The sequence below is a fragment of the Budorcas taxicolor genome, chromosome 4, assembly GCF_023091745.1.
Source record: "Budorcas taxicolor isolate Tak-1 chromosome 4, Takin1.1, whole genome shotgun sequence".
Taxonomy (NCBI): domain Eukaryota; kingdom Metazoa; phylum Chordata; class Mammalia; order Artiodactyla; family Bovidae; genus Budorcas; species Budorcas taxicolor.
In genome coordinates this window covers 29,497,094-29,512,894 of record NC_068913.1, presented here as the reverse complement: position 1 = coordinate 29,512,894, position 15,801 = coordinate 29,497,094, and the positions used below count along the sequence as shown (strand labels likewise).

Sequence of the window (15,801 nt, the reverse complement as noted above, 5' to 3'; positions counted from 1 at the left end):
TTATTCAGTGTTACCACAATTATGAATTATGCTTCCTTTGTGTTTGCAGAGTTGCCTCTTCTAATATATTTTCAGTAGACAACAAAGCACCAAGAACACTGAGTAAATAACAGATGTTAAAAATAGCTACTACCTAACAATGTTACTGGAAGAATTAAAGTGCAGAAACTCCATCATCATATGAGACGCCAACTTAAAACAAAGGCTGGCATAATACTGCTTCTTTGGTTCTTTTCAAATTAATAAAATGCATTTTTTCCAAACTCATCTCTCTCACTTAAAACTGCTTGGGTTGTTTTTGATTTCTTTTCAACTCCCACTAAAATACACAATAGTGGGTACTATTCTTGGTGTAATTTTACTTATTTTACATGATTCCTTCATCTTTTTTTAAATATATTTGCATGTGTGGACTATACATATGCCCTGTTTTCATACTTGGAGAGCACAGAAATCATTCTAAAAGAGTGGAATCTCTAGCCAGATTCCACTAGGTCATGTTATTCAAATGCAATATGACACAAAATTCATTTGTTCATGTGGTGTCTAGTTGCTAGGGGACACATCCAAAAAGTTAATCTTTGCAACAGGAGAAGACCAGTAGAGACCCTGAGTGCTATCCATAGGCTAGTACAGAGCCTCACTTTTGTATTCAAAGCTAGAAGAGGAAACCCTGGGAAATAGCTATTTCTACCCAAAATGCAATGAACTAAACAGTGATTTCCAGTCTACTTGCTAAAGCCCTGTATCTTTTCTAGACCTCTTATGTCATTTAACATATTTTAAACAGAAACCCTATCACTTCTGTCTTTAAATAGCAAAGCACGATTCCTGAAAAACTAAAGGTTCTGAAATGTCCCTTCAAGTCCACCAAAGGGAATGATTTAACTGTTTTCTTAAAGGCCAATTTCTACAGAGGGATGAATCTGACAGAGCCGTAAACATCATTTAAAATCATTTGAATGTCTCACCTAAGTTTACTCTTCACATGTTAAAAAAAAAAAATCCTGCATATTACTTACATTTTGCTGTCACTTTGTACCCCCCCAGAGGAGGGGCGTGGCCTTCTAATGCGTCAAATCCAGCCGAAACCAGGACCATGTCTGGATCAAACTCTGTGGCCACAGGCTTCACTACAGTTCTGCACAGTAAAAAGGCAACCAGTTACACATGGGAATGGCAAATACCTTCAAAAATTGTGCAGTGAAAATGATTTGGCACAATCTCAAGAACTTCCCAAGAATAAAGAAAAGGGGAAAAGAAAACACTATTTGAGAGAATCAAAAACTTATCATTTCCTTAATACTGAATCAATCACTGTTATTTTTGCGTCCCAATTCAGTCTTTTTTCTTTCATCTTTTTCTCAAAAAAAAAAAAAAAATGCTTGCAGGTACATTCTAAAGCCCGTCATATTACATGAACATCTGTGGCTGTTTTATCCCACTGCCTATAAAAAAACTGATTCTTCCAAGGGAGTGACTAATGTTTTACAGAGGAAAGGCAAAGCTTTAGTGAAAACCTGGCTTGCTCCAGTTAGTAAGAACTTGGTGTAAATTTGAACTATAAATTTCTTTGGGGAAAAAGTTGCTTTTCCAACTTTTTTTAAGAAACATTTTTAAATATTTGTCGTGGTAGGGGGTGACTCTCACAAAGGAAAAACACAAAATTCCTTTAATAGGATCCAGATTATAATGTTAAGCCAGTCCAAGGTCAGAGACACAAGGAATGCAGCTGCCTCATCCCTGACTGCCACCCCTGCTGGCCTCACTTGGACACTTGAGCACTCACCTCCTTACCTTCGCAGCCTCACTCACTCCTTCCTCCTCAGAGCTGGATTTGAGAGCAAGTGACTAGTGCATCCTACTGGGCTTTATAAAACCCAATAGTTCTTTAATGCAGGCTTCACAACAAGTGTGCCATCATTTAAATCCAAATGTTCAAAGACTATTTAATGAAATGAAATGGGACTAGTTCACCCTATACTGAATTAAAAGCAGTAAGTTCTCTTTTGTATGTTTGGGAGAAATAACTAAACCAAATATTAAAATAGCTATCCTTGAATAGTGACACAATTATGTTCTTTTCATCTTTTTCAAATGTGCAAATTTCCAGATTTTTTTTATAATAACTACATATTAGTTTTATACTTAAATCTTTTTCATGTAGACAAGAAGTTGTTCAAGTTATAAAATTTTAAAAAAATGCTTATTTGAAACATACCTACATAGAGATAAAAAGGAATTAAATGTCTTTAATAACTCTACAATTGTCATAAAAGTATAAAAGTTCAAGTCTTCAATATCATAAATGTACAAGTGACTTCCACAGTAGTCTTGCTGACATTTGGAAAGCCTCATATCTGAACTATCCATCAGTGTAACTAAGTGAATATCTAACTTTGTTTATCATGCATATGTTTATTATTTTATTCTTCAATAAAATTAAGAATCTCTAATATAGCTACATTAGGAGAGATATTCAGTTCTTTTCCTTCCTAATAATACCAATAATCTTCATAAAAGTGTCACATGTTAGGAATTAACTACTTTTCATATGCATGAAATAACAATGTGATATATGATGTTGGAATATTAGATGTTGCAACAAACTGTCTCAAAGAATTAAGAGTGTTTTCTCAAGGTACTCCATCTATTTAGTTTGATTAATCCAATGTACTGCCTTAGATAACAAACACTCAGTTCAGTTCAGTTGCTCAGTTGTGACCTACTCATGGACTGCAGCATGCCAGGCCTCTATGTCCATTACCAACTCTTGGAGCCTACTATAACTCATGTCCATCGCACTGGTGATGCCATCCAACCATCTCATCCTCTGTTGTCCCCTTCTCCTCCCACCTTCAATCTTTCCCAGCATCAGGGTCTTTTCCAATGAGTGAGTTCTTCACATCAGGTGGCCAAAGTACTGGAGTTTCAGCTTCAACATCAGTCTTTCCAGTGAACACCTAGGACTGATCTCCTTTAGGATGGACAGGTTGGATCTCCTTGCAGTCCAAGGGACTCTCAAGAGTCTTCTCCAACACCACAGTTCAAAAGTATCAATTCTTCGGCACTCAGCTTTCTTTATCATCCACCTCTCACATCCATACACAACTACTGGAAAAACCATAGTTTGACTAGACGGACCTTTGTTGGCAAAGTAATGTCTCTGCTTTTTAATATGCTGTCTAGGTTGGTCATAACTTTTCTTCCAAGGACCAAGCATCTTTCAATTTCATGGCTGCAGTCACCATTTGTAGTGATTTTGGAGCCCCCCAAAATAAAGTCTCTCACTGTCTCCCCCTTTATTTGCCATGAAGTGATGGGACCAGATGCCATGATCTTAGTTTCCCGAATGTTGAGTTTTAAGCCAACTTTTTCACTCTGCTCTCACTTTTTTTTTAAAATTGTACATCAGTTTTATTTCAACTAAAAAAAAAAACAGAAAATACTTTCAAATAAAGTACACAGAATGCTCAATAATTATTTCACAACTAGAGTCAATTTGTGAGACCAGAATTTGAGATAAATACTTTAACCAGAGAAGAAGAGTTAGGCTATGCTGGAAGGTTACTTTGTTGGTATCCTTCTGACAAGAAATGTCACCTGTGCTGTGTTTTAAAAGCCCAAGCTGTTTGGCAAGGATTCTTTTTTTGTGTGTGAGCCAGGAATTGCAGATTTTAATAAAGATGCATTCAGAGTTGGCTGGACATTCAATTGAATCCAACATTTGAGATACACGTGAAATGCCTCTGAACAACTTTATCTATTACATGATTGCATCTCAGTCAAAGGAAGACTTTCACTCCTGTGAGCCCTGACTCTTACATATATTCTCATTATAATTCTATTTTATGTACTTTTACCAAAGCCAAATTTCAACAAGGAAAACACAGAATATTGTGACTATTGGGGTGGGGGGTACTGTTTTTTAGAACTGTAGCTCTCTCCTTCTTTTTTTTTTAATTTAAATTTATTTATTTTAATTGTAGGCCAATTACTTTACAATATTGTATTGGTTTTGCCATACATCAACATGAACCCGCCACAGGTATACACGTGTTCCCCATCCTGAACCCCCCTCCCACCTCCCTCCCGGTACCATCCCTCTGGGTCATCCCAGTGCACCAGCCCCAAGCATCCTGTATCCTGCATCGAACCTGGACTGGCGATTCGTTTTTTTATATGATATTAAACATGTTTCAATGCCGTTCTCCCAAATCATGCTCTTTCACTTTCATCAAGAGGCTTTTTAGTTTTTCTTCACTTTCTGCTATAAGGGTGGTGTTATCTGCATATCTGAGGTTATTTATTGACATTTCTCCTGGCAATACTGATTTCAGCTTTTGCTTCTTCCAGCACAGCATTTTCATGATGTACTCTGCATATAAATTAAATAAGCAGGGTAACAATATACAGCCTCGATACACTCCTTCCCCATTTGAAACCAGTCTGTTGTTCCAGGTCCAGCTTTAACTGTTTCTTCCGCACCTGCATACAGATTTCTCAAGAGGCAGGTCAGGTGGTTTGGTATTCCATCTCTTCCATCTCTTGAAGAATTAACAAACACTACTCTTAGGAAAATATGGAGGTAGATGATCAAGCAATGTTGTCCACTCAACCATATGCATTACAATAACCATGCATTAGATTTTTCCACCTCCTTTCCTTCTCACTTCCACTTCTCTTTTCTCTCCCCAATCAATTTATACTTGTAAGATTGACTGGAGGATAAACATCCTTCAAGGCACAGCTCACTTACTACCTTCTTCATAAAGGCTTCTCTCAATATCTGGATATAAAATATATACGTACATATTTTTGAAAGAAAAAGATAAGATAGGAGACAAGGGCTACCAACATAATATGGGAAACTTAGAGTTGATCTATGGAGGGGATAACTTGAAGTTAAGTGCAAATCTATAAAGAGGGAGCCACAAAAAGCAAGATGACTATCGAAACAAACTGGCCAAAGAGAAAATACCCAGAGAGCCTGACATCTATGAGTCACTCAGACCAACAGTCAGATATTTTTCCCCCTATCTTCCCTCAGTAGACTCACCAGTCAAAAGCCCCTCTCAGTCACACAGAGTTCTCAACTATCTTTTTGGTGCCCCTTTCTCAGATATGATGGACTCTGTGAAGAAAGTCTCTAGCATAAATGACAACAAAAGTAACATGCCAACAGATGAATAAAAGAAAGGGAACTCAGCAAATGAGAGAGAATGCAGGGAAGAGAGTATAATTACAGAAATTTGGATTACTCTCAAAGACATAAGATGGTACATAATGAAAAGAAGGTGTTATTTAAAAAAAAGAAATAGCAAACAAAATGTGTAATAGACTTAGAAGATAAATTTGATAAATTCTCTCAGACAGTATAGCATGAAACAGAGATGTGAAAAAATGGCAAGAAACTTGAAGGACCCATTTAGAAAATCAACATATGAAGGAAAAATCTACAGAAAAAATTTAAAAACTTATAATCTCGTGTACATCCAAGATGCAAAACTGAGAGCACATAATAATTTCAGACATTCAAAATATCAAAACAAAAAGAAAATATCTCCCACAAATACAAAAGAAGGTAGTGAATGCCCCCATCAAAATGAAGGTATAAACTGAAAAAGAGAATGAGATACAAACCGTTCCATCCAACAAAACATTTTTATAAATGTTCAATTCTGCCTCAAAAAAAAAAAAAAATTATTCTAACCTTAGAAGAAAAGAGTAAAAATTTGGCCTGCAAATTCACACAGGCTTTCAAAATGTTTATTTCACAGGATTAATCCTGTATATTTGAACTCGCTCCAAAAATATGAAAAAAAAAGAAAATTTGGAAAAAAGAGGTTCAAAATGGAGAACATCAAGGTTGTATATTGTTAACCTGCTTATTTAACTTACATGCAGGGTACATTATGCGAAACGTTGGGCTGGTTGAGTCACAAGCTGGAAACAAGACTGCTGGGAAAAATATCAATAAACTCAGATATGCAGATGACACCACCCTTATGGCAGAAAGTGAAGAGGAATTAAAGAGCCTCTTGATAAAGGTCAAAGAGGAGAGTGAAAAAGTTGGCTTAAAACTCAACATTCAAAACTTGAAGATCATGGCATCCAGTCCCATCACTTCATGGCAAATAGACAGGGAAACAGTGGAAACAGTGAGAGACTTTATTTTCTTGGGCTCTAAAATCACTGTAGACTATAACTGCAGCCATGAAATTAAAAGACACTTGCTCCTTGGAAGAGAAGCAAGGACAAGTCTAGACAGCATATTAAAAAGCAGAGACATTACTTTGCCTAAAAAGGTTCATATAGTCAAAGCTATGGTTTTTCCAGTAGTCATGTATGGATGTGAGAGCTGGACAATAAAAAAGGCTGAGTGCTGAAAAACTGATGCCTTCAAACTGTGGTGCTGGAGAAGATTCTTGAAGTCTTAAAGTCCCTTGGAGAGCAAGGAGATTAAACCAGTCCATCTTAAATGAAATCAACCCTGAATATTTGTTGGAAGGACTGATGCTGAAGCTGAAGTTTCAATACTTTCAATACTTTTGACCATCTGATGCAAAGAGCCAACTCATTAGAAAAGACCCTGATGCTGGGAAAGATTGAAGGTAGGAGGAGAAGGGGACAACAGAGGATGAGATGGCTGAATGGCCTTACTAACGTAATGGACAAGAGTTTGTGCAAACTCTGGGACACAGTGAAGGACAGGGAAGCCTGGCATGCTACAGTCCATGGGGTTGCAAAGAGCCAGACCCAACTGAGAGACTGAACAACAACATCACTTTAAATGCCTTCCGTTTTAAAATATATATGTTTAGAGTTGCGTTCGAGTGGTAGTTGTTTGTTGAATAAGTTAGTGATGCATGATTATAAGAGTTGTATGACACCATGCTTACTGAGTGCCTACTATGTTGTTTGGCTTAAAGATGTCCTAAATTTTGAACTAAATCTTATTTATTTTTCTATTATTAGTATTAAACTCTTTCGTGTTCTGTTCTCTTTTAAACTGATGAAACTAAGGCACCACAGATCTCTTTTAAGCAGATTTTTCTTAAGCAAATCTTAAATATTCAAAAGCATTCATTTAAAATTTTATCTGAATAACTGGGTTTTCTGGTAAAAGACAGGGAACAATGCATATGTGTTAGTCCCTCATCTTATCCCAATATCCCACTGAAAGAAAATTATAAAAATATACAAATGAACTCATAGTTTTAAATATAAATCAGGTAGATAGATACAGAAAAACCTTTAGATATGTGTGTAGACATGGGTTATTATGTATTTCCTAAAAGCAATGACAGTGCAGTGGCAAAGAGTACAGTTAGCATCAGTCTTCAAAAAAAAAAAAAAAAAAGGTTCAGGGATCCTTGGAGAAGTGGCTGAATCCAGGACTACAGCAGGGAAAATACAAGATATTTCTGGAACATCAGGTGACAAAAAATAATAAAATGCTCAGAAAGAGATGGGCATGTTAGTAGGGCATAAAAGTCAAGGTAACAGAGCTCCCAATGGCCGAAGGTGAGACAATCTGATGAACAAAACAAATAATGACATTATTGGATTATAACCCATAGAATCAAGTCCAAGAGTTCTCACAGAAATTAAAAAATAATAGGAGAAACACAGAAAAGAAGAAAAATACCTCTGCCTTACAGAAAAATTTCAGCTAATAAGTACAGAAGAATTGAGGTAAATAGAAAATAACTATTTGAATAAACTATTACTACAATCAAGTAATCGAGATTAGTATCTCCAGTCTCCTGTGATAAGACATATCAACATCACTACTCTCTGAGACAGGAGGATCAATTCTGTAGCATTCTTGCTAAAAACATACAGCCTCAAATCTAATCATTAGAAAATATCAGACAAACCCAAATTGAGAGACGCTTGACAAAATACAATGACCAGTACACTTTAAAAGTCACGGTCAGGGACATCTGAGAACTCGCCACAGATGGGAGGAGACCAAGGAGACATGACAGCTGAGTGCAACGTGAGGCTCTGGACTGGACCCTGAATAGAAAAGGGGAAAGTGCAGTCCCATATAGAGACTGCAGCTTAGCTAAGAGTAGTACCCAGATATTCATTTCTTAATTTTGAAAACTGTACTGTGGTTTTATAAGTTTCTAAGATTATGGAAAGCTGGGTGTAGGGCATGTAGGAGCTCTGTGATATTCCTGTAACTTTTCCATAAGTGCAGCAGTACTTTAAAACAAAATACGACCAAGTATCAGAATCACCCACCCCCAAAAAAATAATATATGTGTAACAAAAACTGAGGATAGGAGAGTTGGCAACAAATAGATATTTTAAATAAATCTCCAGAAAAGGGGAACTGACCAAGTGCATAGGAAAAGAATGAAACAAAAAAGGTTACCATAGAAGAGATGAGATATACTCAATGGAACCCCACTGAAGAAACAGGGATGGTGAAAGAAAAAGAGGCAGGTCTGGAAATAATAAAGTTTTAAAATGTTAGCTGGTTAAGAGGAGCAGGACTAAAGCTCAACACCTTAATTACCTTTCCTCTATGCCAACAACCAGTATTTAACCCCAAGCAAAGCATTCACATGATTCTTTCTTAAGAAAAGGATGTCTAGAGAAAGCCAAGTCTTTTTATGGGGATACTGTCCCCCAAGATGCAGTCATTTAGGAAGATACAGGTGACTCAGTGGGTAAAGAATCCACCTGCAGTGCAGGAGACACAGATTTGATCCCTGGGTCAGAAAGATCCCCTGGAAGAGGAAATAACAACCCACTCCAGTATTCTTGCCTGGAGAATCCCATGGACAGAGGAGCCTGGTGGCTTACAGTCCATGGGGTCACAAAGTGTCGGGCACAGCTGACTGAGCAAGCACAGGAAGATACTTAGACCACAAGCCATCTTCTAGAATGCGAATCCTAAGTGTGATTTGGCCATCTATACACTCTAATCCATACTGGCTGACACAGAACACCCGACTGATTTACACAAGCATGGGAAAAACTGACACCAGTTACTATTTTCATAAATGTCAATGGCAAAGTAGGAATTTCCCAACATAAGGAGACTCAGCAGAATGAAGAAAAAAAGTTTAAAATAAATGTAAATATTAACAACACTGGACAAAACAGAGATAGGTCAGGAACAGAAGTAATAATCTCAAGGAGATTCAAGAAATCATTTTATCTTTAAAACGCAGATATGCTGTTATGAAAAAGAACAACTGAAGAACAAGGAAAGAACTTAAAGATAAAAACTACAGTTGTATAAATTAGTAAGGGATCTGAAGAAGTAAAATTGAAATAGTCCCCTATAAAAGGAAGCAAATAGATAAAATATATAATAATAAGTGCAAAAATAGACATGAATGATCAATATAGAAGCCTTGTATTTGAATAACAGGATCCGTGAGAATGCTGAGGAGGAATTTTTCAAGTAATAGTAGAAGATAATTTTAGGAGCTGAAAAATGACCAAAGTCTACAGATTTGATAAGTTCAACCAGTGCCAAGCTCTATCTATAACAACAAATACACACTTATACATATTCTCAGGAAATTTCAAATCCCTAGAGTTCCTTAAAAAAAAAAAGTCACCCTCAAAAGAGATGAAGGATGAGAGTGACATCAAAATCCTAACCAGCAACACTGACTGTCCTAATATTCTGAGGGAAAATTATTTTTAAACTTTAATTCACTTCCAGCCATTATGCACTGAGATTCAAGTATGATACTTAAAAAAAAAAAATTATTTTTGGCAAGGCTGGATCTTCATGCTACATGGTCATTTCTCTAGTTGCAGCAAGTGGGGGCTACTCTCTAGGAGCAGTATGTGGGCCTCTCATTGCAGTGGCTTTCCCTGTTGCAGAGCATGGGTTCTAGAATGAGCAGGCTTCAGTAATTCTGGCACGTAGGCCCAGTGCTTGCAGCTCCCAGCTCCTGGGCTCAAGAGCACGGGCTCAGTAGTTGTGGCACACAGGGCCTTAGCTGCTCCATGGTATGTGGGATCTTCCTGGACCAGGGATCAAACTCGTGTCTCCCGCCTTGGTAGGTAACTTCTTCACCGCTGAGCCACCAAGGAAGCCCTCAAGTATGTTATTAATACTTAAAAATACTTTAAGACATGTAAGGTCTCAAAAGCATAATTCCAAAGCCTCTTTCTAAATAACATACTTGAGAACGTAGTTCTACAAAGGAAGGAAGTAAATCAAAGAAACACAGGCATAGGACTGAAGTAGTAGTGTATGTAACACAGGAGAATGATGAAGAGGGCCCGCTGACGATTTGTACACAAATTTCTTTGCTGGATAACAAATGACTGAAGCAATAATAATGGTATCTATGCTTTTCCATCTTCTCCTGACCACTGGAGACTCTGTCGTGCTCTTCTTAAGAAGCAGTCCTCCTCTTCCATTCCTGTATGTTTTCTTCCCAAGCAAGGCTCATGCTAGAGAGAGTAAGTACATCAAGCTTATAAACAGGGAACAGACTTGTGGACACAGTGGGGGGAGGGACGAGGGACAAACTGAGAGAGCAGCTTGGAAACACATATGTGGGAATTTGCTGTGATGATGCAGGGAGCGAGCTCAAACTTGGTGCTTTAGGTCAACCTAGAGGGATGGGATAAAAACCTAGAGGGAAATAGATGGGGAAACAGTGGAAACAGTGTCAGACTTTATTTTGGGGGGCTCCAAAATCACAGCAGATGGTGATTGCAGCCATGAAATTAAAAGACGCTTACTCCTTGGAAGAGAAGTTATGACCAACCTAGAGAGCATATTCAAAAGCAGAGATATTATTTTGCCATCTAATGTCCATCTAGTCAAGGCTATGGTTTTTCCTGTGGTCATGTATGGATATGAGAGTTGGACTGTGAAGAAAGCTGAGTGCTGAAGAATTGATGCTTTTGAACTGTGGTGTTGAAGAAGACTCTTGAGAGTCCCTTGGACTGCAAGGAGATCCAACCAGTCTATTCTGAAGGAGATCAGCCCTGGGATTTATTTGGAAGGTATGATGCTAAAGCTGAAACTCCAGTCCTTTGGCCACCTCATGCAAAGAGTTGACTCATTGGAAAAGACCGTGAGCTGGGAGGGATTGGGGGCAGGAGGAGAAGGGGACGACCAAGGATGAGATGGCTGGATGGCATCACTGACTCGATGGACGTGAGTCTGAGTGAGCTCCAGGAGTCTGTGATGGACAGGGAGGGCTGGTGTGCTGCGATTCATGGGGTCGCAAAGAGTCGAATACGACTGAGCGACTGAACTGAACTGAGAGGGATGGGGTGGGGTGGGAGGTTGGAGAGAGATTCAAGAGGGAAGAGACATATGTATACCCATTTTGATTCATGTTGATGTAAGGCAGAGACCAACACAATGTTGTAAAGCAATCATCTTCTGATTAAAAATTAAATAAATATTACTATTAGTATTACTACTACTTCTACTACTAACACTGAAGGGAGACACAGATTAGGTGTTTAGACACTAAACACAGTAAGGAGAAAAGAATCCCATTCTAGATTTCTTCCTATGAAATACTGATACTGTTAGTTGCTCAGTCGTGCCCAACTCTTTGTGACCCCATGGACTGCAGCCCACCAGGCTCCTCTGTCCATGGGATTTTTCAGGCAAGGATACTTGAGTGGTTTGCCATTTCCTGCTCCAGGGGATCTTCCTGATCCAGGGGTCAAACCTGGGTCTCCTGCACTGCAGGCAGATTCTTTACCTACTGAGTTACCAGCGAAGTCCCTTTCTATAAAAATGTGATTTTTTTTAAAGTGCAACAGTGAATATTTATTTAAAAGGAAAAAATAAATTGCAAACCTTAAAAATTGACAAATACATAGTTTCCAAATGTGTACTAATAAAATATTGAAATAAAATGGGTGTTTGTAGATTAACCTGTATCCTGTGATTTTGCTTACCTTACTTATTATAATAGAGCTAGTATTTTTTTTTTTTTTGTAGATTCCTTAGGATTTTAATGTGAAATCTCCGCAGCTAGAATCAGATTTCTGGTTTTATTTCAGCTCTAGCCAATGGCCAAAGAACTGCCTGCACTGATGCTGAGTCATGTCCTGGGCCTAACTGAACACCGCTAGTGATTTCCCATGATTCACTTCAACCTCTGTCAAGTCAACAGCATGCTATGCTAGTCATTCCTTCGGCAAGCCCTGTGCAGGGGAGCATGCTCTGCTCTGGCTTTATGGAAAAGAAAAGCCTGCTTCCTCAGCCTTCAACTCAAAATTTAAAGCATTTCAGAACATTTTAAATTCTAGAGGGATTTCCCTGGTGGTCCAGTGGCAAAGATTCCATGCTGCCAATGCAGGGGGCCAGGTTCAATCCCTGGTCAAGGAACTAGATCCCACATGCCGCAACTAAAGATTCCATACCTCACCACAAAGATCAATGATCCTGCATGCAGCAATGAAGACCCAGTCCAGCCAAATCAATATTTCAAAAATTCAGTTACTCAATATTTTTATATTCATTTAGCAGTCATTTATTGAGCCCTTATTACATGAGAGGCACTGGGACTGTCCCCAGATTCAAAGATATGAATAAGCTGAAGTAGCTAGGAAATGTGTCTTTGTAGTACAGTATGGTAGGAATTCAGGCACAAATAATGTACCAAGAGACAGAAGTGTATGGGTAGACAACAGGGAGGAAGGTGGTATGAAGGAAGTTCACCTGAAGAACGGCCATGAAAAGGGAATTCGGAAATCAGTGTAAGAGATTGCTAGGAAGTAAAATTCGCGAGGTCAGTTTAGGCAGATGGATTAGCAAGTACAAAGGCATGGACATCTGAAAGGACATGGAGCCTTGTGAAAATCATCCAGAATGACTGGAGCATATGATGTACATAGCAGAGGGGGTCTGTGAAAACCAGCAGATCCCAGGCCATACCCATCTGAAACAGGAGAGCTTGATGCTGAGGAAACCAGGGGCTGAGGGTGTCAAGTGTTTCAAGAACTGGAGTAGACCACAGTATAAAAGCATCACAAAGCTCACCCCATTCACTTTCCTCACTCAGCACATCTGACCCAACCACCTGTGATGTGCCATGCACTGCTGGAAGGCCAGGGTTAAGAGTAGACAGAATCTCCTCTCTCTTGCCTTCATGGAGTTTGCACGCCAATGGAGGAGAAAGACAGTGTGTCACAAATAAGCAAGTGTGTAGTAAGGACTAAGGCGGGAAATAACATAGACAAAGTCACAGGAGGTGGTGCACATTTAGACATGGGTGTTCAGAGAAGGCTGCTTGGCAGTGGTGACCCTGAACAGAGAACTGCGCCGTGAGGAGTGAGGAGGAAGTGCAGCCTGAGGGAACAGTGAGTGCGCGGGACCTGGAGTGGGAGCATCTCTAGTGTCTTCAGGTCAGCCCATGAGGTCACTGTGGCTAGTGCAAAGGGCATACTGCACGGAAAGATGGTTGGAAGTGGGGCCAGAAAGGTGGCATGAAGTCAGTGAGGGGCCTTCTAGGATATCATGACTTTGGATTTCATTTTGAACAAGGGAAACTGAAAAGTTTTGAGCAGGGCAGTGGTATGATGTGATTTATATAATTTCTGACCTCATCAATGAAGCAAAGTACTTAAAAATGTGCTTGAGAATGATGAGGTCCTTTTGACACTTGAGGCAGCAGCTTCTGATTCCCTGTATAATTTATAATGACATTATAAATTTCCTTATTCAATGCACATTAAATAAATTACTTTATTTAAACAATGTAAATGTGAGTTATAGGTGAAAATCTAAGCCTACATTTTTCTTTCTAGTTTAATTGTAAGTCACTGCTTAAAAGCATCAGATTATAAAATTAAACATTTTCAAATGGTATAGGGACTTATTTTTAGGTTTTCCTTACAAAATTAAAATGCACATTAGAGCATGCACGCTTTTTCATCCATCTGTACATGTTTTTGCACACAGTTCAGGAGAAGAATGCTCCCAACAAAACACCTCATGAAGAGTTCATGCTTGGAGACGCGGTCAAGGCAGCACATCAAAGAACAGCTGCTAACCAGACTCCGGGCAGTGGTTGTGGTGGCTGGGCTTCAGGATGGCCCCCAGCACCTCGCTCACCACTGGACCAGTGCCCTTCTGGGAGGGCACCAAAGGAAGGGATTACCATGGGTATTTGCGAAGAGGGTCAGTGCTGGGAGCTCCAAACACACCAAGTATAACTGGTGTTCTCCACCAACACCAGCCAGAGCAAGGCTGCTCTTCTTCCTGAACCTTTACCCTCCATTTCTTCACAAAGCCACAAAGCAACACACACGCATACACACACACACACACACACACACACACACACACACACACACACTGTTCCTTTCTCTTTTTCATCATCCTCCTTTTTCTTTACTGATGTGATTTTCCATCTCTGGCATCCCCCTTTCTCTCTCTCAGACCCATGTCCAGTCCATCAGGGCACCCTGTTGTCTAGACTTTCAAACTATTCAGAAACTTACCACATCTAAACACCTCCATTGTCACTGCCCTGGCCTGTGTCTACATTCTCACCCTGGATTACACCTGCAGCCTCCAGAGAAGTACCCCTATTATCTCTCTTCACTACCCTCTGGAACACATTCTCTCAAAACAGCAGCCAGGTTGATATACTTAATGAAGTCTCCATCATATTTCTCAGGGTAAAAATAAAGGGCTTTTATGACCCATGTCTCCACACAGTGAGGCTGTCCAGCATCTCCGAGCCCATCTCTTACTACTCTCTGCCAGAACTCTCTTCACAAACATGCCAGACACACTCCGGCCATTGGGGTTTGAATACAGCTCTTCCCGCTGCCTGGAGTGCTCCTTCCTTAGATGACTAACTCCCCACCCTCACTCCAATATTTGCTCAAATATTATTTTCTCATAAAGACATTTCTCTAACACCTGTTCTCACATCTACTCCCCAACTCTCTCACCCATAACTCTTTTATTCTGCTTTTTCCCCCCAAATCACTAATCTTCCAAGTGAAAGTGAAAGTCACTCAGTCATGTCCGACTCTTTGTGACCCCATGGACTATACAGTCCATGGAATGCTCTAAACCAGACTACTGGAGTGGGTAGCCATTCCCTTCTCCAGGGGATCTTCCCAATCCAGTGATCAAACACAGGTCTCTCATTACAGGAGGATTCTTTACCAGCTGAGCCACCAGGGAAGCCCAAAAGTCAAAGTGAAAGTCACTCAGCCATGTCTGACTCTTTGCTACCCCAGGGACTATGTAGTCCATGGAATTCTCCAGGCCAGACTACTGGACTGGGTAGCTGTTCTCCTATCCAGGGGATCTTCCCAACCCAGAGAGCGAACCCAGGTCTCCCACATTGCAGGTGGATTCTTTTATCAGCTGAGCCACCAGGGAAGCCCAAGAATACTGGAGTGGGTAGCCTATCCCTTTTCCAAAGGATTGTCCCTACCCAGGAATAGAACCAGGGTCTCCTGCATTGTAGGCAGATTCACACTTGGCAGACACTCAATAAATAGCTGTTGAATGGAATGTCGAATAATAGTTCCTACAGTTTTTCATGCTTTCAGCTCATGTTTCTTGGTCTTTCATTCTTTCTCAAGCTTCTCTACATTTCACAAATCAATACTGAAATGAAATAAATGATGCCTCTCCTTCAAAGGGTACCAGATTCTGCAGTGTTTTCCACTGCCTGCCATCTAATTGAATTATTTGGCTTCAATTACAATTGTAGAGGAGTAGAAAGATTCCAACTCAAGACATCCAGTTGCTATTCTTGGCACTGTTCTTAATTGTGTGACCTCAGTAAATTATCTTTCCTCAACTATAACCTG

The 15,801-nt window shown here is 39.6% G+C and overlaps 1 protein-coding gene across 1 annotated transcript in view; it reads right to left on the bottom strand.

Annotated features, from left to right (window-relative positions):
* HDAC9 (histone deacetylase 9) overlaps window positions 1-15,801 on the bottom strand; it is a 584,217-nt gene that overhangs the window by 133,428 nt on the left and 434,988 nt on the right. Inside the window, exon 21 of the mRNA XM_052639177.1 lies at window positions 1,023-1,141. Coding sequence (XP_052495137.1) covers window positions 1,023-1,141 — 119 coding nt within the window. The remainder of the gene's footprint in view (window positions 1-1,022; window positions 1,142-15,801) is intronic.